Source organism: Panicum virgatum, chromosome 9K (genome assembly GCF_016808335.1).
Source record: "Panicum virgatum strain AP13 chromosome 9K, P.virgatum_v5, whole genome shotgun sequence".
In the NCBI taxonomy this organism is placed as follows: Eukaryota; Viridiplantae; Streptophyta; class Magnoliopsida; order Poales; family Poaceae; genus Panicum; species Panicum virgatum.
The window spans coordinates 62013929-62038313 of NC_053144.1; the positions used below are offsets into that span (position 1 = coordinate 62013929).

Sequence of the window (24385 nt, forward strand, 5' to 3'; positions counted from 1 at the left end):
AAGCCGATCGAAAGAGGAGCAGCCTCAGCACATCCTTGTTACATCTTTGTTAGTAGTAGGTTGCAAACTTGCAATTGACCTTTCAGTGAGTGCATATGGGCCAACAGAATGACACATTAAAAACTAGAAATAAATCTCAGGACCATGCTTTTGCACAGACAAATTAGCCGCCCACCCTCAAACCCTATGCTGGTCCATTTCTGCGACCAAATGATTTTCGTCCTCATGCCATACATATAAAATTCATGCTCCAGAACTGGCACAATCACTTTACTGTTTGCAAACACACAAGTCGCGACAAAAGGAATTTTTACCAACGATACATGCGTGCACAGTCGAATTTTCATGCTCTCGCACCCTCTCCCCCTCTCTCCAAAGAGCAGCTAGCAGTTCTTCCCGGGCCACAGACTGAACAGTGGAGTTGATTCAGAAGCACCTGCCAGTCTTCATGTGACATTTCGATTATGACACCAGTGTGCCTAGCCGGAAACAGACCAGAACCAAACCAAATTATTTTACCAGCCCCACACAGGAGAATCTCCCATGCTGGAAATTTCACTTGCAAAGGCTTTCTTGGGTGGTAGATAGGAGGCATTGCTTTTTCATGGATAAAGCGGCGAAACAGGAACATTATCGAGGAGGTGTCATACTTTAATTTGAATCTCGCTATCGCAGGCCCGAGAGAGGATCAGATGCACATTAAGATTAGCCACTTTAACCCCCCACTCCAAGAGAATTCCCTTGTTGGACCTCTGCGCACAATCCACTTGCCACCTTACGCTTGCAATCAGAGGTCACAAACGTGTTCATCTCTTCATTTTGCTATTCCTGATGCACCAGTGACCAATTAGATATCTGTGGTGATCAATAATACAGCTCATGAATAATAACAATAATACTAGTTAATTACTGGAAAAATAGAAGGGGTGGTGGATGGACAACATTGTGAAAACGTCAAATATCAGGAACAGGTTAATGTGGGCATGCATGAGATCTAAATCAATTTGTAAATATCTTGCAGAATCAAGAACTCCTTAGAAGGGCAAGGCGGGAACAGAATATGTTCTGACGGTGAATGCATCTGCCGGGACTAATGTGGCAACTTCGCCTGGTGTGGGTATATGTGTGTCATGCTCCTCTCACTGGTGCGCCCCACTACCAGCTGGACCTGGTGCTCCTAAAATCTGGCTGTGTGACCACCGTTCACCTATTTGATCATAGAGCTGGCATTTTGTGCAATTGTGCTGATGGGCGCACAGGGGCTCACCTCCTTTCCCCTATCAGTCAAGGGTACATGTTTTTATCAATTATATGCAAAGAAAATGCTATAAACTACAGTTGGCTCAGAAGTCAGAAACCATCAAATTTGCATCCTGGCCGGTACCTCATCCTTTCTTCAAAACTTCAAAAGCCTTTTGTCAATATCATGTATCAACAGCAAAGACATGTCATGCAGGTTAAAACCTTCTTTTTCTCTGAGAAATACTTTCAGAAATTTGTTTTGTCAATTTTGAATTTTTTATTGCAATTGGCTTGTATAGTAGCAGTAACTATTGTGTATAAAAAACGATATGACTTTAAGATTAACATAGTAATAAAAATGGCACAAGCGTATTGTCCTGCTAAAATTTCGAGAACATTTAATTCACTGTGCCATGGCATTGAAAGCAATCAGGTGTTCAGAACCTTATGCTGGCTCCTAATGCAGGAATTTATTCTGGATAATGATGGATGTGCATTAAAAGGAAAATGCCAAAAATTAAAGTCCACCAAAGAGAAGAGGCACCTGTCTCTATCGGTAACGACGATCAGCATTTTGCCATATCCTCATCTCAGCTGCCAGCCACTTGAGCAATTCATCCAAATATCAACAGCAAGAAAAATCATCAGCACACCACAGCAAACCAAATCCAGATGTACACAAGTTTATGCTGAAGTGCAAGCTGTATGAGAAATATACCTTCGAGAAACATCCTATTTTTCTACTCCCAGGGATATCACCTTTTCATGTCATCCAAGGACACGTTTCAGACATCAATAATGGGCTGAAGCACATGCATCCAAGATTGAAACTATATGCGAGTTAAAAAGAAATGATCAATAACAATGCTTCCACAAAAGAATTACATGAAAGGCCCCACAAATAAAGGAACAAAGCATCAATTATCAATTTTCTTTTTCATGACAAGCATAAAAGGCAATTGCAGGGAACTCTTTATGCCAAGTACCACAAAGGACAGAGCAAAAGTATGTAGCTAACTAGGCACGCAATGGACATGTGGCTTAGATGAACCACAGCGCGTTACTGACTGACTAAACATTTAAATTATTTACACTGAGTAGCAGCTCCGCAGCAGCAGCATGCGAATGGCAAGCAGTAGCAGCAACATTAATATGATCTTTCAGCACTTTGACCCCATCCTAGCACCATAGGAGTTGGGGAACCTGATAATTGCACCAAGCACAACGAAAAAGCTGCAAATCTGCTGCTGCAGAAAAGGCTGGCAGAATCGCTAGATTCATATAATTGATCACAGTACAACTAAGAGGCACAGGGCTGTTCATCCATCGGTCACAGTAACAATTTGCTAAGAATTTAATCAAACATAATACAGAAAACACTACCAGATCCTCGGGTTTTCAGATTCCAAATATGAGAGCTGAACTAATAAACAAATCAGTCGCGACAAATATAAGTTAAATTATTTTGCAAGCATTTATTTTGTTAAAACATAAAAGAGACCCACCAGGGCAAGGAATACGTACTTCGAATCCGAATGTAGTTCAAGATTGATTGTAATTAGTCAGGAATGCAGCAGGATCGCCTAATCACTAGTATGCTAAATCCCAGCAGAGAGAATAAAACTAATACATTAGTAGATTTGGTACAACTATGTTCAAGCAAGAGAGCATTATGCATGCTAAAGATAACGATGACCCAATTTGCACAATAGTTGAACATATCACAAGCTTCTCCTCTGTCCATCAATCTAAGGCGTATTTTGTATTAAAAGGCCTTCAAAAGTCAATTTTGACCTTCAATTTCTCTTACAATATATTGTTAATTTTTACAAAATATTTTGAATACAAATATATCGATGGAACTTTTGAACACAAACCACACATATAATTAACTATTTTTTAGTCAAAACTTGCAAAGTTTTCAAACAAAAAATGTGCTCTACATTGATGCACGGGGGAGGAAAAAGTTGCAACTACAATCATCGCTTAAACTGGAACAAAGAGTAACATGATCTGGATGGAACTTAGCACATTATCTTGAGAGAGCTCCAAGCGTAACAATAAATAAAGGCGGGGTGTACATTTCCAGAGGTGGGGAGTACATTTCCAGTGTCAAAAATCTCAAAATGGATAGGTTAAAAGGCAAGTAGAAAGAGCATAGATTTTTCAGACATTTCAAATCAGCTCCTGGCTACTTTCAACTAGCTAGCAGCAGCTAGTCAAGTTTTAAACCATGTTGATGCACTTACAACTCAGCTAAGCTAACATTTCTAGCAATAATCATGGTGGTCGGCTTTGGAACAACCACAAAGCTCATAATCAATAACAGAGTTCACTTATTCAAAGTAAGGATCATTATGTTTTCTAGCATAGGCTTCTTTCAAGATTAGCTAACAAAAAAAAAAACAAACTAAGCCAGATATTTTTTAGCAAATTTTGAAATGAATGTTTATTAATTTTAATGGGGCAGAAGCAAAATTGAGTCGCTGGTGGACTTAACAAAGTTTATAAAAAAAATCTAAGGGAACAGAATACGACAAAAAAGATGGACAGCATCGGCTTCAAAGAGAAAGCAGCTTAAAGGGAATTTGAGTTGTATGTATGAGGAAAGTTTAACTTTTCTAGTGTGACTCTGACCTTTCGATTGATATATATAACTACAGGGCCTTGGATTGCGGTAATCAGTAGCTGTGATTTATTGTTGTGTGGGTGGAACCAAAGCATGAAACGATCATCCAATTGGTTTCTTTGCTCTGAATCTTGATCAGCTGTGGGCCTTGATAATGTCAGTGTATCAGTGAAGATTGAAGATCTCGATAGCATTAGCATTTCCTATGAGTACTATTCTATGTAGCTAGTTTCACATTAACACATCTACGCTCCTGATTATCACAAAGAAGTTCTGAACTAACAATGAGCAGAAACCATCGACCAAAGTGATGAAAAAGAAAGGGAGAAACAAGAAACCTTGTCTTTCCTCTTCTCTCTTGTATATATGTTTACTGTTTTGCTTGGGAAGGATCATTGCCTTCCAGAGTCCACGCAGGATGTCACTGGGATGGATACTTCATCCTGTTACAGTAGTTTAAATATGTATCCTGGGTAACTCCTGTTTTAAAGATTTTAAAAAATACCAGGATCTGATCAGTCAGAAAGCCAAAACAGAGGCATCAAAATTGTTAGAAAACGTACAAGCATCACCCCTGCCGGAATAGATGTGTAAGAATCCTAGTCTGTCAGACGGTTGTTAAAGGAACTCCAAGTATTATTAGCATGTCACATCTTGCTATCTAAAGTAAGTCTTAAGAGCTCTGATGGATTTGTTAGTTCTGATGTATTAGTTAGCTGGAACCTAAAAACTACAAAGGAATGTAAAGGGGTCCTGCATAGGGAGCAATCAAGTAAAGGGCTTCACCCACCAAATTGGTATGATCATAATCTCTTCTTGACAGGAGAAGCTCAAAGATTAGAGAGTGATCTGCCCTTATCTCACTGAGTCCATCTGTTACCGTGTTATGAATCCTGAACTGGTAGCTGAGAGAGCTCAGACCACACAACCACAAAACATATGGAAATATGATCATTATGGCAAAAAGGAAAAGGAGCTCAACGACGACAGTCTGCGTTCAGCTCCTTAGTTTGCAGTATTGGGGATAATGAAGAGCAAGAAACAATATATTTTACATGTAGCTGGGAGTCATTAATTCTTCCAACTGGTTCATTCATAATTCCAACAAATTATATTCACATGGTCCACGAACATGAACATGAACATCCACATGCCACATTATACTCAATCAATTCCAATAAGGATGGTGGTTAGCAGGGGGGGAAAGGAGGTGGCACAGGGTGGCAAGCATGAGTTTGCTTTGATACAATTTTTATCATGTTGTGCAGATTACATATACATCTAAAACAACACGCACAAATGCACTGCCACTAGTCACTTTTAAAGCGCCCTAGCGCACCCAAAGATCATGAATAGTGTTCCCATGTCGGTACCATCACTAGGTCTACAAAACTAAACGTACATCCATCAAGTCACATCCTAGTAAATAACGAGTATACTGTCTGATGCCACGAGCGCACTACCGCAGTAGTAGATCCACAAAATTTCTGACGCTAATCAATCTAGCACACTAGCCAATACAATGAAGGTGCTGCATCAGCAGAGATCAATGGAAACCCCAAACAAATGGAGGTGGCGTAGGCGTGATCAAAGCCTCATTGCTGGTCGCCTGGTCCTGTTGTGCTGTGGGCAGCGCCGGTTTTCCTTGGATGCCCTGAACTAGCCCCGCCCCGGCAGACCGGCAGCGCCGGTTTCCTTGGACACCCTGAACTACCCCGCCCCCCGGCCGCACCGCCCCCTCTCCACAGAGCGAAATCGACGCACCTTTAGCCGGACGCATCATCGCATCGCACCGCCGCCCGCTCCAATGGTCGCCGCGCCGGTAATGGCGGGGACTGATTGGGGCGGAGAAGATTAGGCTGCGGCTGGGGTTTGTCCCGTGCCTCCGCCTCCGAAACGAGGAGGGGGAAAGGTGAGGCGGGGACGCGGGCTGTGGGCGCGACTGTTCCGCTGACGCGCGGGGCCCGCACGGACATGCCTGGTGGAGCCCGTGCGCGTAGCGGGGGAACCGAACCCAAATGTCCACGGCTTCCCGCCGCGGCCACCGGCGGTGGCGACTCCAGACCGACGCGCCGTCGGAGCCGCATGTGCAGAAACAAAATTGATTGCTCGACAGACGACAGCATTTTTGACGATAACAACCTAAGCATTTGAAGAGCACGAGCTTGCACGAATTCAAGGACCAAATTAGTCTGCCAGACATTAGGAATTCTTGCAGCCGAACACATAGGATTCGGCAGACCAAAGGTCATGGAAGCTAAGGGAGAATTCCATTCCTGGTAGCTGATCACATAAATTCTTTGTCGGGAAATGGGATGAATACATGATTCTCACAATACTATTCTGCCAAATACATTTTGCCAGCACCACCAATATGCTTTCTGCATCACCAGTCAGTTTCAGTCCAGAGGGTTGTAGCTATTGCTCTGAAAGGGATTCTTTGATCAGCTTCTCGGTGAGCGCTTTCGGTAGCCCCATGACACTGTCAATTGTACCAACCTGCACAAAGTCCCGACCGTCAGGTGTGATGCAATCCCTTTTGAAATGACCATGTGAAGTTCAGTATGCAACCAGGAATCAGAATATGTGTAACTCACAATGGCTTCCACGAGAGGTGAAGTTAGGGGATGCTCTACTAGGAGACCACCAGCAACATAGAAAACATCGCCCTCCTCAATCTGAAACATACATTAGTGAGAGAAAAAAATGTTTATTTGATGAGTTTCACGCCCAGGCGACTATGGAGGAAAAAAAACACCAAAAACTTTTTAGCATAAACCATGTTCCAATGAGATTCCATCACATCGTGACTCACTCAAAGGAAGAGGTATATTTAACAACGATAAAGCTGATCAACTGTTGCAGAGCACAAAAACAGAATAGTGGGTCAACTGTTGCAGAATGCAGACTTACCAAACTCTCCACAACTTCATCAGGAATTTTGTGGAAATAAACCTGTTTATCAACATTTACGGTGGAAATATCAACAGGTGCGTCGCAGAATATAACTTAAATGCAATAGAAAGACTATGATTCAATTGTACTGGGATATACATGGCAACTAGGATTTACCTATAGCTAAGATTAGTTATAGCTCTGAACCAAGGGCGATATAGTGCATTTATCGACTAAATCAAATACATTAAATTGAGTAAACACAGTTCATGTTCAGCCTTCACTTCACCCCTCAACTTCGTAATAGAGCTATCAACATCTACATTTTATTGCAGAATTCATGTTCAGCCCTCAACTTTATTACAAAGCAAACGGGCCTATAAGTTCAAGGGTCAATTTAGGTTAGGCCATCGACTTTTAGGAAGTGTTAAAGTAACGTGTTAATGATTCACAAATTTCAAATTTACTTGAAACGGAAGTCGAGAATGAGGTTGATTTGGGCAGGAAGCTAACGAGATGCTACACAGTCATATTAAACAGTAACTAAAACTTACGCAAAGATTGGTGAAAAAGGTTGGGGGTTTAAGTAATCTAATATCTAACATAAGGAAGCTAAGGTACTCATTCTAAAATAAAACATCAGGGAAATATAGATAGTACTTCTGCTTTATCCCATCCTTCCTTTCTAGCTCCAGTCTTCACATTTGTAACAAGAACAGATCCAATTGTCGCAGCATGGCTTTCAGAGTACCCTGAAGCAAAACACGTTTGTAAATGACCTGAGGGCACGGACAAGTACAATAAAGCATGTAAAAAAAATTGAGTTCTAACAAATAACACAGACCTTTGATGAATTTCCGTGCCTCTTCTGGAGTGCTAGGTTTTTCTCTAATCACTCCATCATGAACAACAACCTCCATAAAGCATAATGTGAGAAGAAGAGTTAAAAGAACCAAACAAACACTCATATTTGTATTAAACAGTAATAACATGTGCAAAAATGTGGCAGAACTATAATTATTCTCAACTTGAATGTTGTTGAAGATCATATTTACTAATTTGTAAAGTTGCATTGGGCCTAAAAGTCACTAGTTTCACAGTTTGTCCAGTACAATCTGGGCAAAACTTTGATTTCCGTGAATCAACAGATACTAGCACCCTATATGAATTCATAGGGAAAGTGCAAACAGGAGAGTGATTATTCTTAGCTACAATGTGATGCCTTAAAGGCCCAAATATAATTAAATAAATGCAAAAATAGTGTATTGCATATGAACATGGTTCGACAACCACCCTTTTATACCTAGACTTTGATCACCCTTAATTTCAAGACTGTTCAGCATAATAACCATCCATTATATTCCATCACCCATGTGAATGTTTATTTAGAAACAATAAACATTATTTGATGGTCGGTGTTACTGTACTTTTAAGTTTTAACTTCACAGGCATCCTAACAAAATTGGCCAAGTAAATATCGACCGAGAATCAAGCAAACAAGGTGGGCCATATTTCCAGAAGCAGCTGAACCTAAAACAATTGCTAAGGTGCTACTGCTACCTTTGTAAATATAATGGTTGCATATTCACGATTTCATGTAGCTCAAGCGCAGCAAGAATGACAGTGTTTGGACGCATCCAGTCACTTTGATTGTAGATAACTACAGTGTGGAAATTGATTGTTGTATTCATATAAATGATGTATGATGCTCATCAGCTCATGAAATATTATAAAGCAGAGCGCGCTTCAAGATGCGTAAGCTGCATACTTGGTCAGCAGTGATCATCAAAGTAGTCTCTTGAGAATCAACAATCTCTTTCATCATCCCATTGTTCTTCATCTTCTCAAGTATAGCATCCGCCTGCAACATTGAGGAAATATACTAAGTAAAGCAATGACTACCCAATTGCAGTTGCTTAAATCAACCGTTATCTACACCCAAAATAACTAAAAGACAAATGCAGGTCACTACTAGCCACAACCAAATAACAGATTCTAAAAGTAAAGACCCTTGTTACTTTGACAAAAAGCTGGAATTTGCCAATGTGGCTAGGCGCTTAAACATTTCATCTAATCATAAATACTAAACGCCATTGAACCCAAAGCATACAGCTGCCTCGCTAGCTACACTCTCACAGTCTCATCCCCTAAAAGGCTCCGCTTCTCTGAAGTGGGGTAAATGCTTTCCGTCTTTATTCCTGAATAGAAACCACAAAAAAAAGGCAGCGGAATCCAGTTCTAGAACAAAATAGAGCAAGAGTTACTTTCGCATGAGCCAAGGCGACCACCAGTTCCTCTGGCTTCTCCTTTCTGATCTCCTTCTCGTCGATATCCGCACTCTGAAGCCCCCAAGAGGAGGCGAACGAGAAAAAGAAAATGAATGAACTGAACCGCGCGGTGCGGGAGAAGAATCGACTGAGGCATAACATCTGAAATACAGAGGGCACAGGGAACCAACAAGAAGTGTGAACTTGTATCCCATCTCGGACAGAATCTGGCGGCGCGACGCCGATGAGGAGCCCAGGATTAGCTGCACCGTTCCGACGCCAGTGTAAGACAGGTTAGAAAGGAAATACGGGACCTCTGGAGCAAAAAGGTGAGATTTCTGCGCTGCACGAGCGCGCGAGCGTACCCTGAGAGCCGAAGAGGCTGCCATGCTTCAGTCCTCACTCCAGTCCTCCCCCTTCTCGCCGCCGCCTCCCTCCAAGATGGCAGGAGGAAAGAAACGCTAGAACAGCGGAAGACGAAGTGGGACCCTGGTGTCGCGTCTATCATCCGCGATGGGGAACCCGAATCGGCTGCCGTGAACCGTAGGATTGGCTTGTGGACGGTGCTTGTGAGCTAGAGCCCGAGGGCCCGAGAGGCAAGTGGACTGGGCTTCTAGGTTGGTCTATGGGCTGTTTTTGGTGTCTACGGCTGAGCAACTTCATTATTGGGCTGTGTCCTAAGTGAATACCCCGGGCTGCGGGCCTGGCTGCTCCCATGTTTTGCTCTTTTTGTGGCTTCTATATCTGTTCGTGTCTGTCGTTTGGTTAAATTTCGTCACGTCTTTCAAACAAAATTGCTGAGATCACGTAGCATCATGTCCAAGACTTTATCCATTTAACTCCAGAGTTCAAGCTTTAAAAAAACTCCAGAGTTCCCACTTTGCACCATATGCTAGGACTTGGGCTCTGTTTGGCATAGCTTCATAGGCAGCTTCACACGAAGCTATGTCAAAGGGTTTTTTTACTGGGAACATATTAGGTGCAAACCAATTTCTTCGTGCAAACTATGAAAATTTCAATTTGGACCATCAGATCAACATCCAAGAGGAGGGGTGCAGAGAGGTGGGAAGGGAAATTTGCAAAAGTGTGATTACCCAATTCAAGGGCGGGTCCAGATTGTAAAATTACCCAATCGTCCATACCCCTTGGATGTTGATCCAATGACTCAGATTGAAGTTTTCATAGTTTGCACGGAGATGTTGGTTTGCACCTTATACGTTGCCTTTTTTACCTAGCTTCAAACTTGAAGCCATCCATATGCTTTCAATAGCGGGGTGAAGCCACAAAAGAAGAAACTATTTTGTCAAATATTTTTTAAAATTGTTTCAGCTTCACTAGAGAAACTGATTCATCAGAGAAGCTGCTTCACCCGCTGTTCCAAAAAAGCTGAAGCTATGCCAAACGGGGCCTAGTGTTGGGCTAGACCTCGACCCAATGTAAGCCACACGAACAATTTGAGTGTGTGTACTACAGAGGTAGTACCGTAGTGGGTTACCATCGGAGTATCTGGCACAATAGGGATCTTGGACTGTTGCCCGTCAACATGATAAATGCACATCGAGGTAAAAAAAAAGAAAGTTGAAAAACTATAATGCACCAAGTAAAGCATTTGATAAAGGATGTGAATTGAGATAGATAACCATGTAGCTACTTCATTTAACATTTTGAGATAGATAACTATGTGTATCTCTAAAAGCAGTAGTTCGTTATGAAGTCAATCACTCTTGATCCTGGAAGGGAAGTTGTATGAAAAATCCCATTTTACTCTAAGTAATGATTCTGTGGCCTACAGACTCAAAGACGGTCAGGCTTCATCTTCAAGGTTTTAGCCAGCCTCTTTATTCATCAACGCGGACGTGGTTGTGCATGCGGCCATGCTCCCTCAAGCAAAGCAGGGGTAAGCATGCATCGCCAGCGTTTTGATGATGCGCTAGACACTGGGTGGTCCAAGGTTGCACATGAGGTGCTAAGTGCTAAGCATGTTTTGACGCGCGCCACGTCTCCGAGTCAACACAAGAGAGAGATGCCGCGCTACCGGCACGTACGCACGCAGGGGCTGGCTGCACGGCACATTCTCAGGCCAGGCAGCCTCCCAGGCAGCTAGACAGCTAGTAGCACTCATCAATCCGATCGATGGTCCCTCTGCCTCTGGTAGCCTGCTCCTGGCGGCGAATCGGACCCAGGCCGAGGCCGGGGCGCGGCAACGCATGAGCCAGCGCGGGTCCTGGTCGCCGGCCGGCCTGTACGTGCAGGCCCAGCCGCGGGCCGCGCCGGTGCGCGCACGGGACAAAACTCTCCAGGCACTACGTGCGTAATCATAGCATCGACCGGTCACATCACTGCCTGGCTGCGGTGGGTGCCACCGCCAGCCCGGCAGGAGAGCAGGTGGTGGAGCCCTGCCCCTCCGCCCTTTTTACTGCCGCTGCCCGCTGCAGCCGCCGTCCGCCCGCCGGCTCTCCGCTCTCGCCTCGTCGTCCGGCGGCCTGGCCACAGCCACGGCTGGCCCCTGGCCTACTGCGGCGTCCATCCTTCGAGGCCGCGCTGCTCTGCCCGAGGCCGCGGCCGGCCGCCTGCTCTGCTCCGCTCCGCTGCCGGGCCCAATGCGGCTGCAGGTTTTGATTGCGCGAGACGGCGAGAGCGCGTGCATGCACGCACGCACGCACGTTTCTCCAAGCCCTGCCCTGCGCTGCGCTGCGCCCTCCCTCTGCCGCGAATTCAATCGGCTCGCGGGGTCGCGCGCCGTACGTACGTGTCCGGCGCGCCTGCGACGCCAGCGGACGGTGCCGGCTCGCCGTCGCCGTCGCCGGCCGGCCGGCTGAGCAGCGAGCGTGACGCCGTGACCACCGCGCGCGGCGGCGGGAGCGGGACCGCTTCAATGCTCTCCGTCGCGTCGGGCGCCTGACGAGCCCGGGTCAGGCCGCCGGCCGGCCGGCCCGGCCGCGGTGACAGCAGCAGCGACGATGGCCTGTCCGGCCTGAGTTCTCGGGGTCCGGGTAGCCACCGGTTGGCTCGATCGGCGGCCCTCTGGCCATTAATTTGGCCATCAAGCCGCGGCCGGGAGTACGTGCTGTCGCGCCATGGGGGGGCGAGCTGGGGGCTGACTGCCGATGGATGGCAGAGAGTACGTGACGTGCTGTCATGTCATCGGGGGATCGGCATCTGCGAAGCCAAGTGAGTTGGGCCGGGCGAGGAAGCCGTGAATCGAGTCTGGTCCAGCTCGTCCCCGGCCGGGCTAACTTGCAATCAATCATGCTTGCTGGCTAGCAGCTAGTCCGGTTTGTTTGGCCCAGGAACAAGAGCTCATTCAATATCTGCCAGCACGATGCCTGAATGCCTGCCTGATGCAGGTTAGCTACAAAAAAAAATCACACTAAAAAAATGCATGATGCTGGATGGCCTGGTGCAACTGTTTAGTCCTACACTCATATTTCCAATGGGGGTAAATATGAATTTACTCCGACATAACACTTTGATGCTCTTTAACTTATCTGAAAAATATATAATTTTAAGTAGATCGACCAAGTAAACTACTCTCTCAATTCTAAAATGTATCTAATTTGACTAAGTTTATAGAAAAATACACCTACTACATGCACAGCACTCAATTAGTTTCACTAAATCCAACATGGATATGTCTTGATTGTGCATTATTTAGTTCTATAGGTGTTAGTATCTTTTCTATTGACTTGGTCAAAGTTGAAAAACTGTAAAATCATATATTTTGGAGAAGAGGAGGTATGAAAGTATTTGACTGTGTATGTAAAATTTTGAAAATCAACGGTTGAATCTGAAATTTTGAAAAAACGGCAATATTTACATAAGGCCATTAGGGACCGTAGCTATCGAGTAGTAGGAAAGATGATGGCTTGTAAACAATGGTACGTGGCCTTAAATTTCCAGCGCATCTGTACAAAATGCTACTGCCAGATACTCCTCAAAAACTTCAATGCTGTGTGTTGGCTACCTGAAGTCCTGAACAAGGTCCGGACAAGACCTGTAGGTTGCAGTATGGTAGTACTTTTTTTTACTAGGCTTGGGCTGTGTTTAGATCCGTAAAATAGTAGTAAAAAGTGTCACATCAGACACTGTGGCACACTGTAGCACTTTTCGTTTGTTTGTGGTAATTGTTGTCCTACTATGACATAACTAGGCTTAAAAGATTCATCTCGTCGTGTACATAAAACTATGCAATTAGTTTTTTTATTTATCTACATTTAATGCTCCATGCATGAGATAAAAGATTTGATATGATAGGTGAATAGTGAAGTTTGGAGAGAAAAATTTTGGAAGTGAACACAGCCTTCGTAGAAACTTCAAACTTGAAGGCCTGCAGAATGCAGGTACCCCGTAGCCACATGACTACATGAGGTAGAGGCAGTACAAGATTCCATCCAGAGCCGGGCCACCGCCCACCAGACAGAAACGGGGCGTATCGTGCTGTCTCTGCTGGAACAAACTTGCTTGACTACTATACCTGTGTGCACTGTGCGAGTGCTTACATAGGAGGTAATCAGCGTACGTTTAAAATGGAACTAGTGCATGTTGCGAATGCTTGTCAACGCCCGTTCTCTCGTGAAAGGGCGTCGAGACACGGTTGTGTTGGGAGCAAAAGGTTGGGATGGGAGGAAATAAAAAAGCTCTCGTGCGTTAGCACAAGCTTCCAACATCTTGGAATAATGAAACTACCCCAGCAAATGCATGAGGAGAGATAGGACCACGGCGCAGAGCAATCAGACAAACTACGCGCTTGCCTCCTCGGCGCGTAGTGTGATCTGGCCTGCCTCAAATCTTGGCCTTTAGCTGGGGCCTCTACTAGGCGACCAAACCGTACGTCCGATGCAAGCAACACAACGACCTTTCTCTCACCATCTTTTGTCTACGCTTTGTGAGGGGGAAAAAATTAGAAAATTTTAATGAACGACGCTCGAAAACTATAGTGGTTATGGGTTTCTCTTCAAAAGTTGTTTTTGTGTACTCCTACATGCTCTTGAGAAGTTTCTGCTAGTCATAATTTACATTCATTTAATAGGGAAGGGGCATGATCCAAAAATTACTTGACTCTATTACCTTGTTCGAGGCCCAATGTGTGAGCTCGGCTCGAGCTCCATTAAAACTTGGCTCCAGCGTTAGCTCGAGCTGGGGTCTGATTGTGTATGTGTTGTTTTTTTCTTTGAGAAACATTGGTTATTAGTGTTGTTGTAGACTTGTAGTAGATGCATGTTTCCGACAAGCAAAGAGAAGTTCACACAATGCTAGTAAAAGTCTTTTCTAGCATTTTTGTAATGAAAATGAGATGTCAAAGGGATGATGAGACAGTCTTGCTTGCGTCGTGAATTTGTGTGTTGGAATAAAGCTAAAGTAAAAAAAGTTTCCTTTTACCTTCCTCTATGATCATTGGAGTCGAAGTTTTCTCCTCGAACCGCAATACTAGACATTGGTCCCCTTGAATTATTGAAACCATCAATTTTCACCCGTACAGCTGACATGGCGCTACATAGACCCATTTTACTTGGCGCCACTTTAGCTGCACGGTGGTAAATCGGATTGCATCGATAGTTAAAGAGGGACAACTGGATTGGTCTTGAAATAATTGTGCAAATAATTTCTTCCCACAAAAGCTATTGAAATATGTTTTTGAAAAAAATTAAAGCAATTCAAATTTTCCATAGTACTTTTTAGAAAAAAAAGCAATAGATATTTGTATATTTCTTTCCAAAAAACATAGGTGTAATTTTTCAAAAATATCTGGACAATTTCAGAAAAAATATTTAAAATGGACCATGTATCCCTGGAGTATATACCGGTCTATGGCTAATGTGGTGTCATGTAGGATAAAATGTTCATTGAATCAATTTAGGGTGTAAAAATGGATGGGTTTTTAGTATTTTCAGACATGAACCATGTCAAATATTGCGGTTACTATGTAACCATGTCAAATTACTTAAGAATAAATTTCAATAGAGGTCCTTAAACTTATACCAAGCTTTCTGATCCTGGTACTCTTAAGATGTACATAATAGTTCTTAAATTTGTTTCACGCTCTCATCCCGGTCCTCATAGTATCAAAATGCACATAATGATGTAAACTTATTCTAAGATCTCAAACAAGTCCATATACTTCTAAAATATTTAGAAAAACTTTTATGAATAGTTTCAAAATTTTAGAATTTCAAATCAAGCTCTAATCTCACTCAAAATTGATAAATAAAAAAAATTATGAGCCAATCATCTTGGATACAATATTTGATGATTTCTAGAGCTTTTATTTTAATATATTTATTTAATAGTTGATTTATTTTATATATTTAAATAATATTTAAATTATTTGTCATTTTCTCAAAAAACTTGTGAAAATCATAAAAATAATTTAAAACTAGGTTATTTAAAGATTTTGATATTTCACATTGATAATTTATCCATAAATTTTGGATCCGCTTTGAGTGGAATTGAACTTGATTTGAAATCCAAACAAATTTGAAACAATTAGCAAAAGTTTTTTTTCTAAATAAATAATGCTTTTTAGAAGCGTATGGATGTGGATGAAAGTGTACGATAAGTTTAAAGACAGAGTATGAGGACTGGGATGAGAATTTAGGATAAGTCTGAAGATCGGGATGAGAGTTTGGGACATGTACGTTGCGAAAAATGAAATGAGAACTTGGGATGACTTTAAGGGTCGCTGATGAAATTCAAGATCCTGGCTTTTAGCACAGAAGCGAGTAAAATCAGAGCAGTCAACAACGAAAGAGAGCTAGCTGCCAGCACTTACCAGCTTTGCTTGTGAGAGACTTATGGGAACTATGGGATTTTGTGAAGTTAAACTCCGGTCCATATGAGATATGACACTTCAAAGTTGAACTGAAGTTCCTTTTAAAAAAGTTGTTTTCCTACAAAATCTCATGGGACCAACTACAACCCGTGCTGGTCTTAGTCCATAGACCAAGTCTAAAGTCTTGGTTCACGCTTCCTCATCTATCCTCGCCTACACCTAGGCATACGCGCGGCGTCGCAGACCCCTCGCCCTCGGCGCCTCGCATAAAGCAGCTCGTCTCCTCCCCGTTTCTCTCCTCGCCGCCTCCCATGTCGGCCGCCCCCTCGAGGGACCGAACAGCCCCTCCCCCGCGCCCTCCTATCGCCATCTTCGCAAGGGCGTCCCGCCCGGGCCCTCCTACCGCGCGCTCCCCGAGGGCGTCCCGGCCAATGTAAGGCGCAGGGGGGCGCCACCGCCACCGCCACCGCCACCGCCAACGGCAGACAGGGTGGAGCCAGGCATTCTTTTCTACTACTAACGACGAGAGGAGGGGAGGGGATATACATACGGTCGGAGGAGGAGGAGGCGGCGGCGTATTGTACGGATCTACGGCCGTTCTCGGCGCCGCTCGCCGTGTTTTGGGTGATTTTTGTAAGCTTCTTCTTTTTTGCTTTTTTTATGTTCTGTTGTAATTTGACGATGGGAGGGCATCTTTGCGCGGTCGGCCAATGTTGGCATTTTCTTGCAGTTTTCTTTTTTCTAGTTTTGGTGTTTAGAGAGCGGTAGGGGACAGAAAGGTGGGAGGCTGGATGCTAATTTGGTGAGTTCTTGTATGGTCAAATGTGGTTAGATTATAAACTTTGTTCAGGCTGGGCCCTCATTGATTGCCAAGTTCCTTACCAATTTTGTAATCCCCACTTTGCATGAAAAGCTTGATGATTAGTGGTTATTCCGCATACTCTGCTTGAATTAAGTGTTCCTGAACTGCAATTTGGACCATTCGATAGTGGCTTTCTGTATCCTGCGGCTTGAAGAGGATAGTGTGGTTTGGTTTATTTTAATCCGTTCTTAAATTTGGTGCGGTCTGATATCTTGTCTTATTACTCATCTCTCTATGTAGTAGAACTATTGGTGCAATGTGGTACAGGACACTGTCCGGGTTGGAGTTTAGCATGGTTCATGCCATGCCTTTTTTCGTGGAGGCATCATCGACTATTCTGGTTGGTTTGCTACATGTTTAGGTTCGTTGCAGAGTGACCCCAGAGCTAAACAATAATATGGCACTTTATCTTATTCTAAAAGTTTTTTGTTTGTTGGAAGTTCAAATGCTCAACAGTTCAAGACAGTAAGGTCTGTGGATATCTTTTACATATTTAGACAGCAATATTGTTACTTGCATGTTTATTCTAGTTTCAGCAGCACTTACTATCTTGGCCCTTATGTGATTATGTCATACCTAATCGAGTAGTAGTTTGCTAAACTACTCTTGTAGTCAAATTGAAAGAGGAGAGAATTTCAGACTTCTCTTAGATGGTTGTTTTTGTTTTGGGGGGGTCTTGGGTGACTTTGGTTGAGTAATGGAGAGCGTGAACGGGTTTAAGATTTGTTTTAGTAAGTCATTGGATTGTTAAGTAACTTGTCTCCCTTCCCTCTTTTTATATGCGATCAACACTCTTAGTTTGGTTTGATTCTCCCACTTCTCCAAAACTTTTTTTCCCCTCTTCCTATTCTTTGGCAAGACCGATTACATGCTCACATTCTTGGTTGCAAAAATTAGAATTTTAACACTTCTTTTTTGGACAATTGTAACGTTTCAGAAATTGAAATTTTACAACATTGCTTTGCTGCCATATGATTGCCAAAATGCGAATACGATGTTATGGTTCTCCCCTTGTTCAAGTTGGTCGATATTCCTGAATTAGTTCTTTGCATCCATGTTTGCTACTTGGAGTTTGTCTGAGTGGGGAACAATTGCGCTTCGTATAATTATTGCTCTCTTTCTAAAGTTTCGATTAGGTTTTTATTAATATCTTAGTTGAGAATCTTGGGTTGCTTCCTTGAACCAAAGGTTCTAGTGTATGCCGACACATTCCACACTTCAGGACTTCATGACTGGTTCCTATCAGTTAACTTCTGATCCAAGAAATAGGCAAAGAAGATAAGCTGTAGGCCTACATTGTCTAAGGCATGACTAAGTGGAGGTTATTCAGAACAGCTGTCTCTCTTTCAGAAGTTTGGTTCAATCTGGACTGATGCGCAGTTGAGTTTGAAGTTAGCTTTCAGTTGCGTTGAGAAGTCTTTCAAATTGTTAACCATATGCAGGATTGGAAGCAGTATTTCTTTATAGAATCAACGTGTTGCCATTAAGTTTACATTCTACTGATTCGGAAAGATTTTTGCCTATGGCACTGTGCTGAACCATGGTTGATGGATAAAATGGGGCCAGGTTGTACTGTACCTTTTATGCAGATAATGATGAATAGCACTGTTCTTCTGTTTCAAGCTCCAGCCTGTAAAGAATGTACAAAAAACATTCACTTGTTTTTTTTCATTCAGTTTTTCAGTTATGGGTGCACATCTGCTTCTCACTCGCCAATCAATCATTAATCATGAACAGAGGCGCACAAGATGTTTTCTGCTCACGACCTTGACACCGGGCGTCTGATCTAATTCCATTTGTGGCAGGCATCATCCATTGCGCTTGTGCTTTCACATTCCCTGTTGAAATCATAAGGACATTATCATTGACCTCTGCAGATCTTGCAAGTTCCATCACAGCGTCTTCCTCTTTTCCAACGTGCACACCCCATTCTCGATTCCTCATCACCACAGCATCCTTCAATTCTACATCACCTTTCATCTATGCACGGCGACGCTGTCGTCAATCTTCAGCGGTTGGGAAAGGCAAGGAATTATTGTGAATACGCGTGATTCCTTCGCGCCTGCAATGATTCTGTCGAGGCGGAGGCGTCGCCAAATTTTGGGGTCAGCAGTTCATGGTTCCACAGCCTTTCCCGGCCGGCGCTCTGATCTGCCGATGCCCTTTTGGTCAGTGCAGGATCCAATATCTCTGTGGCAGTGTGCTTGTGTGAGAGATCGAGATCAGCTCATTCCGTAGCGCCCAGTGACGCTTCCTTTTCTGTCATTCTGTGCCTGGGTGATGATGCCTCTGGTGATGCTAAACCTGACTCCGATGAGCCCTGAACCGTCCAATTAGACGGCACCTTTCCTGTGTTCCATCATTACAGAGCTGCGTTCTTGTCTGCTTTGCAACTGGTTGATCTCGTTTTGCACTCCCTCCTGTTGCTTTCGTCATGATTCCATTTTGTGAGAGCTGATGAGGAGTATTTTTGCTATGGCCACTCGTCAAGACTTGTACTAAGGCACAAAACTATCTGCTTCATGGAGTAACGTCTCCGCTGTTGCTGCTCCTGTACCATGGTGAATTGATGCAGCATTGCGTAACTTCACGAAGAGGGGTTGAGCCCAAGGTGGTTCACCGCCTCATCAAGTCGAGCAACATCCTGCTGGACAAGAAGTGGAACCCCAAGGTGTCGGACTTCGGGATGGCCAAGGTGCTGGGGCCCGGGTCCAGCTACGTGACGACCCGGGTGATGGGCACGTTCGGGTATGTGGCCCCCCGAGTACGCGTCGACGGGGATGCTCAACAAGAGCAGCGACGTCTACAGCTTCGGAGTGCTGCTCATGGAGCTCGTCTCCGGGCGCAGCCCCGTCGACTACAACCGGCCCGCCGGCGACGTGAACCTGGTGGAGTGGTTCCGGGGCATGGTGGGCAGCCGGCGCGTCGAGGACCTGGTAGACCCGCGCGTCGCCGCGCCGCCGCCGCCGCGGGTGCTCAACCGGGTGCTGCTGGTGTGCCTCCGCCGCTGCATCGACGCCGACGCGCACAAGCGCCCCCGGATGGGGCAGATCGTGCACATGCTCGACGGCGACGAGTTCCCCTTCCGCACGGTACGTACGCACGTGTATCTTTTCTTCTCCTCGGCCGGCGGCGTCGCCTGCCGGTAGCTAGTGACTGGCAGCCGTGGCCTGACACGCAGCCCGTCCTTGGTGGCGCAGGAGCCGATCGGAGCTGCAAGCAACCGCGCGCGCGCACGGCCGACGCGATGATGCTCCTGTTTGATGTGTTTATTCTGCTCTAATCCACGCTGTTCTGCCATCTGCCATGGAACGGTCTTCCTCATCAAGGAAAAAAATCCTAGTATATCACGAAACAGAAACCGAAGGTGAAAATGCTAGCAACTTGGTTGCCGTCTCGGTTGATGGTTGATGGAAACAGTTGTTTCAGCTAAGAAAGAAAGAAGTAATCGTTTCAAGGGTGTGTCATACAGTTGTTAATATCTTTTTTGCGAGTACTGAAGAAAAAAGTACTCCTACTTATTATGGAAGCTGTTGCATTGCTGATGAAAGGAGTCAGTCATAGGGACGAACATTTTGGAAGAAGGATGCAAAGCAAAAATAGTGTGGTCGATCCTATCCTAGGAAAGAATTATATTTGACCATTTAACTGCTTGCAACTATGACCGCAAGGATCTGTTGTCAGTAAACTTCGAACGGACAGTATCTCTACAAAACAGTGTTTTGACTTTTGACTGATGAGGCGAAGATACCCTGCTGCGTAAAATGGCCCTAACAAAGTGAATAATTTATTTTTGTGGAGGATGGAGTGTGATAGCATAAGAGGAAATGTATTAGGAGTGTAGGTTTGTGTGGTGCTGGTGTGCTTGCTATATAGGACAACGCTGACTACAAAGCGTACGGAGCAAATGGCTCCCCTAGAAAACTTGCTGGCTACTGATCCACGAATTCCTTTGGACCGCAAGAACAGCTCATTGTTTAGCAATGGAGGATCCAAGTTTTTTTTTTGATAAAGAGGATCCAAGGTTTATCATAGTTTACGAGTAATGGTATAGTTCTGGTACCACCAACTATATTTTCACCACTGCCTAATGCACTGATCATGTGGCCATCAACTTTTTAGCTTTTGTTAAGGGAAACGTGTTTCCACCACAAGATAATGAAAATACAAGTTATAGTTTTGGAACCACGACAACACTCACTTAGGCTACTAATAAAAGGTTTTCCTCCGAATCAAGTCCTACTGCATTTTGGTGCATCTGACTAGTGAGCTAACTGTTGTTTTGGGAAAACTCTGGAACTCACTCTATTCCTTGATCTCTACATTTACATATATACATAATACATAGGCCATTGGGCCTCCACACACATACGTACAGCCCAACACTCCCCCTCAAGATTGATGATAAATATCTATCATTCCCATCTTGTCACACGCAGCATTACAATCTTTTCCTCCTAAACCCTTAGTTAGACTATCCGCTATTTGACCTCTAGAGTTTACATATCTTAATTCTATAGTTCCATCATCCAACTTTTCCTTGATGAAGAAATGATCTATCTCCACATGCTTCGTTCTATCATGCTGAATTGGGTTATTTGCAATATTGATTGATGATATGTTATCACACCAAACTCTCAATGGACCTTTTCTCACCACATTCAACTCTGATAGAAGATTCTTTACCCACAACATCTCACTTACCACAAGAGACATAGCTCTATACTCAGCTTCAGCTGTTGAACGAGACACAACTGATTGCTTTTTGCTCCTCCATGACACCAAGTTTCCACCAACAAAGACACAATAGCCAGAAGTCGATCTCCTATCATCAAGACAGCTTGCCCAATCAGCATCACAATAACCTTCTATATTTAGATGACCATGGCTCTTGAACATAAGTCCCTTTCCAGGGCTACTCTTCAAATATCGTAGTATACGATAAACCACATCCAAATGCTCACTTCTTGGATCATGCATATAACGGCTTACAACACTCACAGCATAAGAAATATCAGGTCTTGTATGACATAAGTAGATAAGTCTTCCCACAAGCCTTTGGTAGGTCTCTTTATTCACCGGATCACCAGACTCAGCACATAACTTGTGGTTTGGATCGATAGGTGTTGATGAAGGCCGACAACCAAGCATGCCAGTCTCACTAAGTAAGTCTAATACATACTTTCTCTGTGAGAGGACTATACCTTTTGGAGAACGAGCAATCTCAATGCCAAGAAAGTACCTGAGTTGACCAAGATCCTTCACCTCAAATTCCTCACTCAAATTTTTCTTTAGGTGATTAACTTCTTTTTCATCATCACCTGTGATGATGATATCATCTACATATACAGCCAAAGCTACAATGCGCCGCCCAAAGTGTTGATAGAATACGGTGTGATCCCCATTACATTGTTTGTATCCCATTCCACACAAAGCATGTCTGAACCTATCGAACCATGCTCGTGGAGACTGCTTGAGGCCATACAAAGATTTCTTCAGTCTACAAACCTTCCCGACTGCCTCAGGTTTTGAAAAACCAGGAGGGATCTCCATATACACCTCTTCCTGAAGATCACCATGCAAGAAGGCATTCTTAACATCCACTTGGTGCAATGGCCAACCAAAGTTTGCAGCACAAGAGATCAAAGTTCTAACAGTGCTCATCTTTGCAACCGGTGCAAATGTCTCATCATAGTCAATTCCATATGTCTGACTATATCCTTTTGCAACTAACCTTGCTTTATATCTCTCCACCTTTCCTTCTGGGTTTTGCTTCACAGTGAAAACCCACTTGCAGCTAACAGCTTTCTTCCCCTCGGGCAGTTTTACAAACTCCCATGTTTTATTCTTTTCAAGAGCTCTCAACTCCTCCAACATAGCTTCTCGCCATTTAGGATCCTGCTTTGCTTCTTTCCAATCCTTAGGGATTACTACAGACTGTAATGATGCAACAAATGCTCTATATGCAGGAGACAATGATGCATAAGAGACATAGTTACTGATGTCATGCTCAAATCCATACCTTGGTGGAGGCATACCAGCCTTAGCTCGTGGTTCTTTCCGTAATGCAATCGGCAGATCATCCAAACTAGATTCCTCAATCTCAGTTGAGGAAGTTGGTGACACATCAACAATCTCTTGAGGGGTTGCTGATTCAGGAGTTATTCCTGGAACTTCTTCTCGAGATGTACGCATCCTCCTCTTATACACTCTCAATGGGCCCTTATATCGGGGATCATCACCTACAGAACTATCCTCTTGACAAGGAGTTGGATCCAAGTCACTCGTCATTGTCTCCATTCTTGGTTGAGGAGTAGAGCCAGTAATCACTGCTTCCATTCTCCTTTGATTTTGCTCAATTGGACTACTTATGACATCATAGTTCTCCCCCTCTTGATCATCCTGATTTATGCTCAAATCATCAAATTCGAACAAGGAGCTTAAATCAGTCTTCTCACTATAATAAGGTTCCGATTCCCTTAATGTCACGTCCATACTTATAAAGAGACGATGTTCAGTGGGACTCCAACACTTATACCCCTTTTGGCTTGATGAATAACCCACAAATATACATTTCACTGCTCGAGGATCCAACTTACCCACCGAAGGTCTATGGTCCCGAACAAAGCAAGTGCACCCAAATACCTTTGGTGGAATAATGAACTCATTCACTCCTCTTAACATCTCATAAGGAGTTTTCCACCCAAGCAATCTTGAAGGCGTACGATTGATCAAATAAACTGCTGTCATCACTGCTTCACTCCATAAAAACTTTGGCACATTCATAGTATACATGAGTGAACGCGCAACCTCCAAGATATGACGATTTTTCCTTTCAACTACTCCATTTTGTGGAGGTGTATCAGGACATGTGGTTTGATGCAATATTCCCTGAGCTGATAAATAACTTTCAAACTCATTATTCACATACTCTATTCCATTGTCTGTCCTTAGTACCTTAACCCGAGCATCAAATTGATTCCCAATAAGTGAACAGAAATCACGAAAACATTTAAGAACCTCATTCTTCTGCTTCATAAGATATATCCAAGTCATACGAGAATAACAATCAATAAATGTTACGAAATACTTCATTCCACTAATTGAGATGACTGGGCATGTCCAAACATCAGAGTGGATAAGCATAAAAGGAGATATGCTCCGAAGCCCCTTGCTTACATATACCGATCTTGTATGCTTTCCATACTCACATGCATCACAAACAAGTTTTCTTTTATCCACCTTGCTCATGATCTCTGGGGATACTTTGGCCATGGTATCAAATGACAAATGTCCTAGTCGACAATGTTCTAGTATCACCTTAGCCTCATTTTCACCCATAGCAACTGTCAAAGCAGTGCATGAGACATCTTCTCTTCTATCCAGGAACCATAGACCATTACGCCTTACACCACTACCGAGCATTCTCCCCGTCTTTCTATCCTCAATTAAACAATTCTCTCGATCGAGAGTAACACAACAATCCATATGATCCACCAAAGCACTTAAGGATACTAGATTAACAGGAAAGGAGGGAACATAAAGAACCGACGATAATGTAATTGATGGAGTGCATCGAACTGTGTCCACACCTTTAATGGGTTGAGCAGTTCCATCGGCGGTTTGAATAGTTTCATTTCGCATAGGAGCAAATGGATTATATGATGCAAATTCACTTAATGTACCCGTAACATGTTTGGATGCTCCTGAATCTAGTATCC

General features: G+C 43.7%; 1 protein-coding gene, 1 long non-coding RNA gene and 1 pseudogene across 3 annotated transcripts; 1 reads left to right on the plus strand and 2 right to left on the minus strand.

Annotated features, from left to right (window-relative positions):
• On the minus strand, positions 1 to 5629 carry LOC120646765. Of its 2 annotated transcripts, XR_005664559.1 has the most exons (5): positions 4662 to 5629; positions 4210 to 4351; positions 1961 to 2072; positions 1787 to 1846; positions 1 to 828 (listed from the first exon to the last, which is right to left on the minus strand). It is a non-coding gene; the product is annotated as an uncharacterized LOC120646765 (long non-coding RNA). The 2 variants fall into 2 exon arrangements; XR_005664558.1 differs by having other exon boundaries at positions 4210 to 5623.
• A 474-nt stretch (positions 5630 to 6103) lies between these two features.
• LOC120646764 (7-methyl-GTP pyrophosphatase-like) lies at positions 6104 to 9564 on the minus strand. Its single transcript, XM_039923218.1, has 9 exons — positions 9399 to 9564; positions 9225 to 9296; positions 9031 to 9105; positions 8535 to 8627; positions 7611 to 7680; positions 7427 to 7518; positions 6785 to 6826; positions 6469 to 6549; positions 6104 to 6370 (listed from the first exon to the last, which is right to left on the minus strand). The coding sequence occupies exons 1-9, from the start codon at positions 9420 to 9422 to the stop codon at positions 6290 to 6292; spliced, it is 630 nt and encodes a 209-aa protein (XP_039779152.1). The 5' UTR covers positions 9423 to 9564; the 3' UTR covers positions 6104 to 6289.
• A 6452-nt stretch (positions 9565 to 16016) lies between these two features.
• On the plus strand, positions 16017 to 20662 carry LOC120646767 (annotated as a pseudogene).
• The last annotated feature ends 3723 nt before the right edge of the window (positions 20663 to 24385 follow it).